The sequence below is a fragment of the Ochotona curzoniae genome, unplaced genomic scaffold (genome assembly GCF_017591425.1).
Source record: "Ochotona curzoniae isolate NIBS_2020 unplaced genomic scaffold, NIBS_Ocur_1.0 contig_3498, whole genome shotgun sequence".
In the NCBI taxonomy this organism is placed as follows: domain Eukaryota; kingdom Metazoa; phylum Chordata; class Mammalia; order Lagomorpha; family Ochotonidae; genus Ochotona; species Ochotona curzoniae.
In genome coordinates this window covers 9,168,006-9,183,926 of record NW_024465885.1, presented here as the reverse complement: position 1 = coordinate 9,183,926, position 15,921 = coordinate 9,168,006, and the positions used below count along the sequence as shown (strand labels likewise).

The 15,921-nt window shown below is 37.4% G+C and overlaps 1 protein-coding gene across 2 annotated transcripts in view; it reads left to right on the top strand.

Annotated features, from left to right (window-relative positions):
• ALCAM (activated leukocyte cell adhesion molecule) overlaps window positions 1–15,921 on the top strand; it is a 173,658-nt gene that overhangs the window by 144,659 nt on the left and 13,078 nt on the right. For both annotated transcript variants that reach the window (XM_040980537.1, XM_040980536.1), the window contains exons 7-12: window positions 4,638–4,765; window positions 6,295–6,427; window positions 10,234–10,346; window positions 11,539–11,674; window positions 11,776–11,909; window positions 14,701–14,833. In XM_040980537.1, the coding sequence (XP_040836471.1) occupies window positions 4,638–4,765; window positions 6,295–6,427; window positions 10,234–10,346; window positions 11,539–11,674; window positions 11,776–11,909; window positions 14,701–14,833 (777 nt within the window). The remainder of the gene's footprint in view (window positions 1–4,637; window positions 4,766–6,294; window positions 6,428–10,233; window positions 10,347–11,538; window positions 11,675–11,775; window positions 11,910–14,700; window positions 14,834–15,921) is intronic.

Below are 15,921 nucleotides of genomic sequence, written 5' to 3'. Positions count from 1 at the left end.
TGACAAAAACTCAAGGTGAATGTAGAGAATTGGGGACTCCATCTAAGAAAGAGTAGGAATAGAATAGTTTTAGCTTGCAGAGTTGAATGGGAGGTAAAAACCTCGGATACGTAAGAATGAAATGGTTTTACTGTGGCTGGCATTTGACATGGCTTTCGAGAAGACTCGATATACTGGCCATCATGGAGAAGATACAAAGGGATGTAACACGTAGTCCTAACATCCAAAGAATTTTCTACTTCAGGGGGAGATGAAACTTTCATAGGCAAAGGAAATTTCCAAGGCACGTTGTAAACAGCATAGGAACTCAGTGAAGAATCTAGAGTTCAGGGACACTGGGACACTGACTGTCAAGCAGTGCACAGAACCTGTCAGAACTCACACTCCTGGATCTCACTTGGGTTTTTAATCCAGTGGAGGTTGTGGTTGTCATTTCACATGTATAACAACTCCCCCAATGATGCTAATAATGCTCTTGTGATAGGCTACCCTGGAGAACCACCACTCTGAGAAAACTTCAGAGAAGGGAAGGACACAGCTAACTGCAAATGATACATTCAAGAAACAAATATCATTAATTCCTCTTGAGAAAACTTGAAAAAAATGTGCTAGTCTAGTGCCCAGTTTTTTGTTTGTTGTTTGTTTTGTTTTGTTTTTTAAGAATTACTTATTTTTATTGGGAAAGAAGTTATGCAGAGAAGGAGATACAGAAAGATCTTCCATTCTCTAATTCGCTTCCCAAGTGGCCACAATGACCAGAGCCGAGTTAATCCAAGCTAACATGAAGCCAGGAACTAGGAGCTCCTTCTGGGTCTCCCACGCTGGTGCAGGTTCCCAAGGCTTTGGGTTATCCTCTTCAGCTTTCCCAGGCCATAGGGAGAAAACTGGATGGGAAATAGAATGACTGTGACACAAACCAGCACCTGTATGGAATCCTGGTACTTTCAAGCAGAGGATTTAGCCACTGGGCCACCATGTTGGGCCCAGTCCAATCCTTTCTTACTCCACCCAGTCAGAAAAGAAGTTTCAGAGAAACTGGCTCTTTAATCTTTGTACCTGATTTCTGCCTCTGCCCATTCTTATGCCACCAATCCTCATTTCTTCTACAGTGATTTCCAAAACAGTGTTCCTGCTACCAGCCCACCCTTCTTTGCTCACCCCAATTAGAGTGCCCTGCACACTGCTGCCAGAACTATCACACTATCACAATAAATGGGATGGTGTTAGTGCTGGCTAAATTCCTCAGTGATTCACCAGAGCTTTTATTAGTCTTCATACATACAACTGTAGTTTTCTTAGAGTCTCTTTCTGTCATGATCCTGTATTATTTCTCAGTTGTCGCATTAAGCTAACTGGGGTCTGTTGTTCTTTCCAGTTTCCTCCTGTAGAATATTACTTTTATGTATGCCCACACATTGTCATTTTTGTGTCCCTATAATCTAGTGAACACTCACTTACTCCTCAAAACTTGACTCCAAGTGATATGGATTACCCACCCTGCCTCTCACTTTTCCCTCCTTCCCTAATCCTACATAATCCTGTTCACCTGTCAAACAGCCCTTTCCCCAGGGTTTCTCTCTCTTTGCCTCGTTTCACCACTCACCTTTTATCCTTATAAATGAAACTTTCAAGTGGGAGGGACTCCCCTGTTTTCTGATATCTGGACAAGGCAAAGTGCCAATTCTCCCCCTATTCCTCCCTATACCTCTTCCTTCCTCATCCACAGGACTCCTGAACTATGTGTGTGTTTGCTTTCTCACTTTTAAAATAAATTCACTGCTTTCTGCACCATATATGTGTCTGCACATTTTAAATCTTTAAAGATTGGGATTGTTTTAAGTATTTTCAGAATTATGGTAATACTGATAATAGTAATACAAAAGGTATAGTTATGAACGGGCAGAAAAGATATTCAAGGTAAGAAACAAAATGAAATTTGATGATAGTGCTTCATGTGTAGGTTAATTTGGGCCCAGACTAAAGAAATGCTGGTAGGAATAAAAGGAGAGATTCAAATGCAACTTATTAACCATTAGCACTTGGTTATTGAGTGTGTACAAGGGGACAGAGGTGAAAGCCAGAATGGTGAATTCCTAAGAGAGTAAAATTCAAAGTCAAAGGCGAAGGGAGAGCAAGAGAGCATTAATTTCTGTTGTAGACACAATAGTGGACATTTTAAAGGTTACTGTTCAAATGCAAATGTGTTGCAGTAGCTTTCTGATCACAGTTTAATTCTTCAGCCACCTAATATAGAGCAGAGAATACTAAAGAAGGAGTACAACAGGAATAGAAAGATTATAATCCCTGCCCTTCCAGTGTAGGACATGAAATGTGATGAGTTACAGGTCAATCTCAAGAACTAGAGAAGAATCACATGGAAGGGGAGGAAGATCCAGGAATAGATAGTGTGTGACACACCAATGTCAAATTTTATTCAGCTTTTCAGCTTTTCTGGATGTTGTGAAAGAGGCCCAGAACAGAGATGAGGTGGTTCCAAGGTCACAACAGAATGAACTTATTAAAGATATATGTGCGGCTTGCATATGGAGTAAGCATGTGACAGAGAGCCCTGGATCTTATATAGCTAGAGGGATTTTGGGGTGCAGAAAGGAGAACAGTGGGCAAAGCTGAGGTGGTTTTTCCAATTTAGTATACCAGGTAGTTGGAAAGGAATACAGAGAATGGGGTGGGAAACAGTACATGGCTTGAGTTTGAACTGGTTCTTGAAATTTAGGGGAAAGAGTTCCTAGGGAATTGGGGCTCTGCTTTGAGGCAGGGAGTTCTAATGACTGAAGAGCTAAAATGGCTGAAGTTTGTGTCTCTTCTTCCATCACTGTTAATTTGCTGGAACCAGGGATATTTAGAACAATAAATTAGGCCAATCCAGAAAAAATAAACAAGTATACAGAAACAGTTACTCCTCGGCTTTATCTATTCTGGAGGGGAGGCAAGCACTGTGATGTTACTGGTAAAGCCATTGCTTTGTGACTCCAGGATCCCAAATGAGTTCTAGGCCTGGGTGTTCTTCTGATCCAGCTCTCTGTTAATATGCCTAGAAAGCCAGCAGAGGATGATTCAAGTCCTTTGAACCTTGCACCTTTGTGGAGACCTGAAGGAATGTTCTGCTCCTAACTTCAGTCTTGCCAAGGCCTGGTTATTGGAGTTCCTGGGGAAGTGAACCAGTAGAGAGAAGAGGCTCTCTTCTCTTGTTCTCCCTCTCTCTCTGTAACTCTGACTTTCAAATACATAAGATGCATATTTAAATAAAGGTAAAAGAACATTTTGAGTGCAACTTGCAACACCAGCGTCGCATGTCTGGGTTTAAGTCCCAGCTAATCCACCTGTGACCCTGCAGCCTGTGAATGCTTCTAGTAAGGCAGTACTAGGATTTATGCCACTCTTGTGAGATTGAATTCTTGGCTCCTGGCTCCTGGCTCCTGGCTTCAACCTGGCCTAGGCTTGGCTGGTACAGCTATTTGGCGAGTGAATCAACATTTGGAAAATTTCTTGTCTCTTCCCTTCCCTATTTATCTATCTTCGAAATAAATCTTGTTAAAAAGCAAAATAATATTCTGGGCAGTTAAATATTTAGGAATATCCAACTTAGCATAAAGAAAACTCAAACAAACGTTTTCTGCACTTTTATTCTAGAAAGATGAACAAATACTATAAAAAAGCTTTACTTTAAAAATTCTAAAACTACTGATTGCTGGGTTCACTTGTTAGGTCTTCGTAGATCATTCAAGTGCTACCAATTTGAAAATACAGAAACTTGCCTCAGCAGTTGCTAAGTCTTGTGGAAAAGCTTCTGTAAACCAACCCTAGATATTATATAATTTCAGAAGTCATTGTTTATTGTGTTACCAAACTATACAACGATAAAGTGGGTCATTTATAACTGCTAGCACTTCCTTTGCTACACATGGTCCGTTGTATACAGGTTTAATTTTTCTAGCATTCTGCTGTTGAGCAGTAGCCTGTACCAAAAAATGCTCATCAGCGCTGTTTTCTTTGTAAAAATGACCAAAACGGAATGAAGGTTGCATTTTGGCTTCATTGGACGAGACAGAATTATATTACATTCACAGACGGTTGATTGTGCTAAGAGTGTCCTCAGTTCACAGAATTCATTTTTTAAAATCATATCTACTCTCCTGCATGCTAAACCTTTTTTTGGCATTGCTTAGCCCATGTTTCTCATTTCATTTAATATAGGGTATTATATTTATTATCATATGAGTGCAGTGGTATTGAATAACTTCAGCAATTTTTGCAAGCTGGTTTAGTCTTAAGAGTCGCATAACATATTTAAACATCTTTATAATAAAACCATATGGTTAGATTGTTCTTACTAGTCTTTTATACACAAAATAATTATAGTTATTCTTACCTCATTTTGCGAAGAAGAAATTGAGTTTTTATATAACAAGGTCTCTCTGTAGTTTTCTGTAACTAAGATTAGTCCTCAGTATAGTAAGTGGCTATTAACTTCAATCCTTCTATAAAAAGATGCATTTAAGTAATTACCAGCTCTAGCTTCTTGAGAAAAAAGTGTATGTAATTTAGCCATTTACGTTGTACGCACAGAGCAATTTGGTACTTTACAAAAATGGTTAACCTGTGTCTGACTCTTGTAGATCCTACAGAACAGGTGACAATACAAGTGCTGCCACCAAAAAATGCCATCAAAGAAGGAGACAACATCACCCTTACATGCTTGGGAAATGGCAACCCTCCACCTGAAGAGTTTTTGTTTTACTTACCAGTAAGTAGTTATATTTTACTTGAACTGAACCACTACCATTTTGTCCTATTGCTTAACATCTGGCTAGCATTCAGAATTGTCGAGATGGAATGTTGTTCTTACAGATCAAGGACATTATCTGTAGAATGTCCTTTGATATGTTTTAGCGCCTCAAAATGTTATGTTTTTGTTTTCTCAAACTTAAGAGATTTCAGAAACAGGGAAAAAAACTGGTTGCACGAAACTATAATTGCAAAAATTGAAAATTTAATTATCCAAGTAAGCAATGAGAGTCTTAATCTGTAGAAACATATAACTATGAAATGGGAAATAATAACAGCAACTGATCTGGTATCAGTTTTAAATCTATCCATAAGGATGCCCTAAGCCCACGTCTCATCTTCTGAAGTAGGCATAGTTCTGATTCTCAGTATGAATATATTTGGTTTGATGAAATAATACTGTGGGCTATTCCTTCTTACCATATATTATCTTGAAGTGACAGCTTCTCAGCTTAATTCATGTCATTGCTAAATTCAATGATGCATAGAGGATGCTTTGGAAAATCCCTGTAGCTTGTGCCTGGGATATCATAGTGGTACGGGACTAGAGTAGGAAAGAGCTGTGTCTGGAGATACTCATTTGCTCTCTCAGTTATGTTTCTGACATCAGCTTTGCATGGAGAGATGTACTGGACCAGTATAACTCATTATGTTTACTACAATGATGTAATTACTAAATGTATTCATTACATTGTTCAGTAGTATTAAAAATGTCATTCACTATGTTACTCAAAACACTAGAGTAAGTAATTTCTCATACATTTAAATTCTAACAGAAAGTTGCTTCTCCTAATAAGTGGAGGTGCTGTTTTTGTCTCATTTGGAAATCGTGAAACTAATTGGGTCTCCACTTTGGTTATCAGGGATGATAGAGCCATATTTATGCCTCAATTTTAGCAATAATATCTGCTGATTATCTTCTGTTAGCATACGTATCTACACATACAAACCTACTTCATCTACTTTTTCTATGCTTAAGTTATTGTTTCATTTTGCTTTTCATTCTATCTTTCTTCCCCTCTACTCTCGTTCATGCTTTGTCCTAACTCTTCCATTTCTCTTTCTCTTTCTCTCCATCCATCCATTTTCACACCTTCCCTTCCTGCCTCCCTCTTTCTTCTTCTGTTTTCCTTTCTAATTTGAATATGTAGCATGTTTATTTTAGATTACCTCATATATTTTTACCTAGTTAAGTAGAACACGAATATGAAAATTTGCCATAAAATTAAAATGCAAACCTATCCTTTTGATGCATGGTAAGTGCTACAGAAGTAAGTTTCTCGAATACCTTGAAATCAGAATGTTGATTATTTCCCCAATTATCAGATGCAGGCGCCAGAAACTGAATTGCTTCTGTTCATGTGAAAGAATATCTTCCCCCCACCCTTTTTTTTTTTTTTGAGAAAATGCCGCCTTTATCAAGAAATGCAACTGCTCTTGTTATAGTTACCAAGTTTAAATCACCTGACATTTTGCCTCTATCAAAAGGGACAGCCTGAAGGAATACGAAGCTCAAATACTTACACGTTGACAGATGTGAGGCGCAATGCGACAGGAGACTACAAATGCTCCCTGATCGACAGAAACAGCATGATTGCCTCAACAGCCATTACAGTTCACTGTAAGTCACTTTCTTCTTCATTACCAGCTTCACTTCAAAGTCCTTTAATCGTTGCATGCAGCTATCTCTTCAAATAAATTGCACCTATATCTTTGTTAAATGACTTGTTTTCAGTAGTCTCAGTAAGGAGTTGAGGTTTGCTCTGGAATATTGACACTTTACATGAACCTTTGCTGGTGATAAACCTTTAAATGTCTTAAAATTATGGTATTCATAAACCATGTTAATGTAGATCTTAAAGAAATAGATTTCTGAATGTTTGAAATATGTAAGTATACAACATTTGCTATTGGCCAGAGAAATTTAGATTAAATATCTTTTAGTACAGTATATACTAATTCAGGCAGCACAAAAATCAGTGTAGACTTGGATTTTGGAAGAGGATGTATAAATGATTTGAAACCAGCCAAATGTACTCTATATGGAAGTGCAGTAAATATCTAGGAACAGAACATCTTTGAAATTAACTTAAGCATAACTTTTTGTTGCCTTTTAGATTTCTGTTGCTATCTAGACTCTCTAAAAGCAGTATTTTCTGCTGTGTGATGGGAAAAGAATCACATAGAAAAGAGGTGCCCAACTTATGATTTTAATATGTAATTAATGATAGTTTGTATGCTCAATCTCTTACTCCTTCATGGAAACAAAATGTCATTCACAGTACTCCTTGATGAGACTAGAATTTACTAAGTGCCTTAGAAAAGCGACAGTATTGCCAGGAACTGTAGGCCCCTATCCCAGTATGGTTATTGTGCTCAACAATATCAACATTCCCTAGGTATGAGCCTCTAAAATTTCATTAAGGAAGAGGTGTTTTAAAATTAAGACACAGTTTAGATGTTGTCATGAGTGCATGATTCTTAGCCTTTCTTCCACACTTTTTTGAAAACAGACAGTATAGAAGCTAAAAGTTTGAGCTATAAGAGTGTGTTGAGAAATAAAGCAACTAGATGACTATATCATGCTGTCCTGATGTTGAGAGCTTGCCCTAGAGAAACCTGGATAAACAGTGGACTGTTAATACATGTTTACAGCCATTTCTGTGTTCCATATTCATGTTGTTTAGGTCTGAACATTTCATCATCAGAGGCTTCTCACAGAAAAAGTAGTGACTATTCATGACATTAAGAGTGGTAATTTTTCTCTGAAGAGCAGTTATTCATGGGCACATTTATCCAAGCCTGTTTCATGAGAAAAAGTAAAAGTAGTGGGATAGGTCTGTGGTGGCACTGTTCATGATGTCTTTGGACCAATGACTGATATCTAGTACCTTAAAGACACGAAAATATGTGTAAGAGATGCTGGGTAGAGAGGATCTTAAAAGCATATGCCTCTTACTTGTATTGCTTGTAGGTAAGGCACAGTGAGAGAATTGACAAGACAAAAATGTGATTGCAGCCAAACCTTGCCTTAATGATTTGTTGTGATGGTGGGTGAGTTGAAGAAATCAAACAAAAGCATTAAACAATTTATTTTGATTTCATTGCAATTAATTAAATTGAAATCCAATTTGGTCCTGACAAGTAGACTGTAACAGCATGTCTTTAGGACCCACATTGTTTTGCAAAGCAGAAAAATGCCTGCAAGTATATCAACATTTGCCCTAAGTTATAGGAAAACACGAAAATTCTTTATCTGCCTTTTTATCTTCAAATGTCAGCTTTCCAAAAGCAGAATGTGCTTTCTTTCCATGTGTGGGTAGAGAAGCACCAGCGCATATCTGCATACATTGTAGAGCAACCATTTCATCAAATCTTGCCGGAAGACAGCATGGCTAATGAAACAGCCACTGCCCTGTGTCAAAGTATGCACATGTAGATTCTCACTAGAACTTTCCATGTTCATTATCACCCTCTTTGATCTTCTCACTCTTGATCTAATTGTCCAGCTACCAAGAGCTTCCAATGTGTACTGAATAAATTTTTTTCTAAGGGCACTTCAAAAATTTCACAGAAAATGAAACCAAGCATTAAGTTTATTTTTGTGAAGAAATTTTCCAAAACACATCCAAAATTTTCTTGCAAGAAACATTTTCTACAAACTTGCTGAGGATTCCTCATCTAGTTTATTCCAATGTTCTTAAGAAACTCCTTTTCTGTGTATTATTTTAATAATAATGAAAAACTGAGAAAGCATATATTTTTAATTTATTTCTTCAGCCTATCATGTGCCAGATAATGTGAACACCCAAGTGACAAACCTAAGTGATAAGAACAGTCTAAGAGGAACAAATATTACAAACAATTCACAAACTAGAATTATATTATTAACATAAAGGAAAAATAGAGAGCCTGGCATGGTAGCATAGTGGCTAAAGTCCTCACTTTCCATGCCCAGGATGCCGTATGGCCGTCGGTTTATATCCCAATGGCCCTGCTTCCCATCCAGCTCCTTGCCTGTGGCCTGAGAAAGCAGCAGAGGACAGCCCAAAGTCTTGGGACCCTATACTAGTGTGGGAGACCCGAAAGAAACTCCTGGCTCTTGGCTCCTGGCTCTGGATCGGCTCAACTTTGGCCCATTACAGCTACTTAGATATTGAACCAGTGGATGGGAGATCTTCTTCTCTGTTTCTCTTTCTCTGTGTATCTGATTTTCCAATAAAAAATTTAAAACAATCTTTTAAAAAGGGGAAAATAGAGTTTAATGACTTATTCCATCCCATAGAATGAAATCCCAACTTCTAACATGGCCTCAATTAATTTAATGATTTTTATATTCTATAAGTTGTCATCACTGATACTAGATGCCTTATCATTGTGAAATCTGCCAAGCTTTTCAACTCCTTCCCTTTGCTTATGTGGCAAAAGTATGCCCTTGACCTTCACTCATCGGGCACATCTACATAGATAGCCTCCTATGCAGAGCATTTATGATTGTTTTGAAAGTCAGTCTGCCTCTGTTCTCTATACTCCCGTAAGTGTTTGTTTGAACCTGTGTTTGTAACCCTGCATATTTCAGCGAATATTTACTGAGCTGGCAGGCTGTACTAGGTTTAAAATTAGGTTCCTATTTCATAGGGCTTATATTTATAATAGTCAGTTGAGTGTATATAACCTCTACAACATTAAATTGTAACCTCATTATTCATTTCTATATCTCCCATCAGTGTTTGGGATGCAGTAGCTATACAGTTATTATGTGTTTTATGGAATTGGACTTTCCACATACGGCTCATACTAAACCATAAGATCTTTAGAAAAATTATTTGCTATATGAAAGACATCTTAAATGTGTTTGTGCTGCTTTTTAAAAATAGTATCTGCTGATAGGACACTTAACAAGAGATCAGCTAAAATTGTAACTATGTGAGAAATGAAATAGTAGTTTTAAAAAATAATACCACAGCCAATTTTCTTTTGAAGAAACACCTAAACTGTCTTATGGTTTTTCAGTTTATCACTTGCTGTCTAAATATACTGGATTTTCTGACTTTCTGCTGTAACAACTCTTTTTATAATATTCATGTAGTCAGCATTTTTATTTTCTTTCAGAAGTGATTTAAGAATATTTTCCTTAAGGTGATAGACCCTAGGGAATTATTTATTTGCACTCAAAACATCAGTGGTGTTAACTGCAAATAAATGCATGCTCAATTAGATTGTCCATTGATTTACCCAACTGGTTCAAAGCTGGCTTGAAACACCAGGCTGATTATGCTCCAGTTCACTTATTTCCGTCACAAAAATCAGTTCTAAATGTTCAAGTACAGTTAGAAGGATTTTCCCTTTCGTCTTTTCATCGCCAGTGTATTTTGACTGTCTTACTTTCTTCGAGTTTGCATTTCAAGTAGATTTTCTGCTTCACAGATTTGGATTTGTCCTTAAACCCAAGTGGGGAAGTGACCAAGCAGATTGGCGATGCCCTGCCTGTGTCCTGCACAATATCCGCAAGTAGAAATGCGACTGTGGTGTGGATGAAAGTAAGTAATGATTTTGGTACTCTGCTAATATTTGAGCTGACTTCCTTTTAGATTTTCTTTTTATTGTATGTTGTATTCAAATATATGTGTTCACCAACAATACACCCAGACTTAGGCTGTCTCTCTTTTTCATTGTAATACCAAAGAAACTACATGAAAACTTTTGAGGTACTCAGTACTAGTGTGGTATTCATGGCTGATGCTTTCTTTTGGGCTACTACTTTAATTGTACGTGTGTACTGTGTAATTTTATACATGTGTACACACACACATGCAGATATGCACATTAGAGCTTATCAATTTACAATGTGTTTTTAGATCACATTAGGCTCACACGATTCTTATTTCAGCCCTGTGAAACCCTAGGTCATTTATTACTCATGATGTAGTTTGACAGCCAAAAGTGATCCTTTCTCCTCCTTGTCAATTTGAATCCTAGCTCCTTTAATCTTCTCATTCTGCTCCCTGCAAATGTACCTGGCAGGTCACAGTCTGTGGACTCCCGCTATGCACACAGGATGAGCTCCTGAATCCTGCCTCCTACCTCACAGAGCCCTGGCTCTTTCTGAGATTTGGAAACTGAACCAGCAAATGGAATCTCTCTCTTTCTCTGTGACTGTTTCTCTTCGCCCTCTCTGTCATTCTGCCTTTCAATCAAATCTATATTTAAATATTTAAAACAAATTAAAAATTCATTCTTATCGTGATTTCCATGGCTCTGTAGTGGATCTTCAGTATTGGTAGCATTATCTATGCAATAGCCTGGCAGTCTGTTACACCCATCAGTGATTTAGAAACGTAAGTCTCCATATGTGGAATCCAGATCATCTCCATCAACTGCAGTTAGAAGGATCTCTCAACTGAGAACTCTTTTTTAATGTAGTTATGGTACATTCTTTATACAATTAAATCTTACTAAGAATTCAGTGTGGCAAAATGGTTCCCCATTTCACAAAGGAAATTAAGTCAAAGAAGTTTATGTACTTGTTCCAACTTATAAATTCAGTAATAGAATTTGAAATTAAGATTCTGCTATGTCTGGTTCTAAAACTGAAAACGACAATCTACTTCGGGAAACCTCTAAACGTAAACAATTTTTTTTCTTTTACCCAGCGGAATAATTTCAGTCTTACTTTAAGGAATAGTTTTTGTTATCATGCCATCTGACTCACTTTCACTTTTACTTAATCAGGACAATATCAAACTTCGATCTAGTCCATCGTTTTCCAGTCTCCAATATCAGGATGCCGGAAATTATGTCTGTGAAACTGCTCTGCAAGAAGTTGAAGGACTAAAGAAAAGAGAGTCATTGACTCTCATTGTAGAAGGTAAATATATTTCTCACCAATACAAATTTTTCTTTGAGAAAAAAAAAGTCTGTTTTATGAGCATGGTTCAACATTATATTTTAATTGTAATGATATTATAGGAAAACCTCAAATCAAAATGACAAAGAAAACTGATCCCAGTGGACTATCTAAAACAATAATCTGCCATGTGGAGGGTTTTCCAAAGCCAGCCATACAGTGGACCATTACCGGCAGTGGAAGCGTCATAAACCAAGCAAGTATTTGTCTTTTTGTTGTGTGCTGCACTTGGTCCGATGGAGAGTTTTATTTAGGTGCCTAAACTACAGAAGGATTGGTTACTGCTTTACATTTATAATACATTCTTTTGAGGAAGCTCTTGCTAACTTCTTAATTGTCCCAAAGAAAGAATATGGCTCAAAAAGAAATTTTAAATGCAAATTCTATGCAGAGTGAAGGAACTCCTGTCTGTTTTTAAAGGAATGTAAATGTGGTGTTTTTCCATGATTGTTGTGTTCTAACACTTGCATGTTGCAGGTACTAAAGTGAATACTTATCTATGTGATTAACTGACACACAGGGATGTAAGCAGATACCATTACTTTGCCTACCTATGCACAGAGAGGGATATCTCTTCCTGAACTGGCTTCGGAGTGTGGGGAGGAGCACAGGCACAGGGGCACATTTGTCTCAATTTCTTGTGATAGAGCTCTGTCTAACCAGAATAAGAAGTATATCTAGGCCATGCTTTTCTAAGCAAAGGAAGATTTGATCAGGCCTTAATATGTTTAACTCTTCAGGACATTTTAGTCCTCGTAAAGGCCTAAGATCTTAACAAAGTATCAGTAATTTTCTACTAATATTGTCTTTAAAACAAAAAGGAAATAATACAAGCTGAGGATATGTGCCTTTGTTAGTATGATTTCAGAACTGTTGATTCTGCCAGATTATCAATATATGCTTGAATTGCTAATCTACTTGTTAATTTCCATTTTGTCTGCTGTGCTCTTCACATCCCCTCTTCTTAGAAGAAATAATGAAAAATTTTAGCAGCACCTAGAGGTGTAATTGGACTATTTCATTATTTCTGGTCTGCCTTCCTCTAACTTTGGATCCAGTTGAAATTCGAGATGTGTATAAAGCAAACACTAGCAAACACCAGACATCCTCTGTCCAGGAAACTGGGTCACAGTTCAGCTTAGGTAAAATAGGTGCATACAGCAAAGTGGATTCTGGTTCCTCCCCCTATTGCTAATACTTACGTATGTTCATGATTTCGGGTACGGGACCCCCTTAAAGGAGCCATCACGCAGGTAGCAAATGACTCCTGACTTGTTCAGGTATGATGGACGTGTGAAGAGGAGACCATGCCAGAGGCTCCCACAGAGGCTCTGGGTGGCTTCAAGGCTAAAGCAAATGAAGTTTCTTGGTTTAAATAACTAAACCACTGGAAATGCCGACAGTGTAAGGATTTATTTTTTAGCATCAAATGCTAAAAATGCAGAAAACTTTCTTTTCTACTCCATCCTTTTTGCTCTGTGGTTCAATTAAGTGATAAGTGCTGCGAACAGGATCCTTCAAGGGCTGGTAATACAGGCTTACGAAATAGAGAAAAAAAAAAGCACACAGCAAATGTGTGAAATGTGGAAGGATACAAAGATTTAACAGACTGTCCCAGAAATAAGTAAATGTACTTTATTAGAACAAAGTAACAAAAACAGTCTTAGAAATTCCATGAAAAACCCTAGGAAGCAGGGGAAGAAGTGACAGGTGAACTTCCATGAGCACAGAAATGATAATTCCATTCTTCTTTCTAAAGGAGAAGGATTGATTCTGACCAATTAGGCGATATGTTGTTTTTCTTGTTCTAAATCTGTACTGATCTATCCACAATCTTTTATTTGTTTCTTCCTCAATCACATGGTGAATCTATCATTTTATAACCATGTGATATCTATATGTTTCCTCCATTCCCCAGGAACAAGTAGGCATCTCATCTTTGTCCTCAAGGTGCTTTGAGTGTAGCTGAGCACAAGCCAAGCAGACAACTGCATAGGACTTGCTGTGTAAAATTGACTGACAAAATAGGACAAATGGGTACTTGCTTCAGCCCTGTAAAATCTGAGTGATGAGATTAAACTCTGTGGTGTCTTGTGTTTTAAGAAATTGATTACAGTGATTGTCCTTCTTAACATGTCGCGAAAATCAGATTTACAAGTAACTAAGAAGACTCCATCCTCTGTATTTAGCACACAAAAAAGTTAACTTCATTTGTCAGTGGGGGAAAATATATATACTCTTACATGTAATGATTCAAGGTGAAGGAATTAACTCCTATGGACAGAAGCAGTAAACTCATAGATAATTATTCATAAGTTAATTGAGGGAGAGAGATAATTAGATAATGACTACCTAATTAATTTGAGGCAGGTACCATCATAACAAAATATTTAGAAAACCTGTTTATCTATTAAAAGTTAACTTAATGTTAAAAGTCCCAGCCGAGGGCCCGGCATGATAGCCTAGGGGCTACTCCTCTCCTTGCATACACTGGGATCCAATATCAGTGCCAGTTCATGTCCCAGGTGCTCCACTTGCCTTCCAGCTTCCTATTTGTGGTCTGGGAAAGTAATGGAGAATGGCACAAAGCCTTGGGACAACATTGCACCTGTGTGAGGAAGCCAAAATAAACTCCTTGTTGCTTGCTTTGGATCGACTCAGTTCTGGCCGTTGGCAGCTACCTGGGGAGTGAACCAGCAGATGGAAGATCTTTCTGTCTCTCCTTCTCTCCGTAAATATGACTTTCCAATAAAAATAATAAATAAATCTTAAAAAGAAAAAAAAAGAAGTCACCGTTGAAGCAAAAGTAATCTCCATTGGGATTTTATTAATTTTTTTCTTACCTGCTCTAGATACAGACAGTGCACATACACAAAAACCCCCACCTGCGCTACAGGGAGCTATGTTTATCCTATATTATGACATATTTTGTTACATATTACTATTTCCTATGTTTATTTCTAAACTCATCTTCCTTCTTCTTCCAGACAGAGGAATCTCCTTACATCAATGGCAGGTATTATAGTAAAATTATCATTTCTCCTGAAGAGAATGTTACGTTAACTTGTGCTGCAGAAAACCAGCTGGAGAGAACAGTAAACTCCTTGAATGTCTCTGCTAGTGAGTATTTCATTTCTAGCATTAAAAAAGTAAGAAAAGTTGAAGTTTTTCTTCATTAGTTTAAAATCTTCAGTTCCATCTTGCTGTACTGCATTATGGTAAGTTTTATTTCTTTGTTTTACATTTGGTATCATCATCATGAGGTTCTTTTCTTTTTTTCCTGGCTTCCATACTTGTACTATCCTTGTCTTGACAGTTAAATCATCTCACGTTTATAACGGAGACACTTTACCCAATCCAAGAGCGATTCCCAACGACAGAACAGGAAAGAGGCTGCTCTCATCTAATCCTTGCTTTGTGTTCAGAGCAGAGCTGAGTCAGTCTGTCTTAGAATATTTTTGTAATAGTATGAAGATCGGTTGGTCCTTAAGCTACATATGTTGCATTCCATTTTTGTGGTAATTTTGCTAGTGTTATTTTGAAAAGAAATATTGAAATCTAGGTCATTTCACACAGTACTATTAGAACTGATACTAAAATTCATAAAATCTGACTTTAAAAATTGGCTCTTTCTTATATAATATTTGAATCATGACCAAAAAAAAATAGATAAATGAACTTATCTGGGAGAAAGTGAAAAAAAACTTGCCATTACTGAAATCAGTTTTACACGTATGTTCTGATAGAAGCTTCTGATGAAAACAGTTGTGATTTAAAGTGAAATTATCTTTCATCTTCAGTTCGTTTTTTGTTCCTAGTGCTGTATCTGTGTTAAATCAGGGCTGCCCTAGAGTGAGGTTCATTCCTGGACAGGATGTTAACTGACTTACCCAACTTTTATCCTTCGCTCCGTCAGAATACTGAATGTCACATCATCAAGCACTGTTAATTGTCTAAAGATGATGGTCCAGAATAGATCGTGACTGGACTGGAAAGGCCTGATGGATTTACAGAAGGGCCAAACAAATTTAATTCTAAAATAGGAGCAGTGACTTCTCACAATGCAATTCCACTAGTATTGATTTGCCCTGCCTGGCAAGTGAACCTATCCTTTTCTTTCCTGAAAACAACTCTATTTTTATTCTAACCAATTGAGGTACTTCAGTTTTCTAGGTAGTGCAAAGCTTGAACACATAGAGCCATTTTCA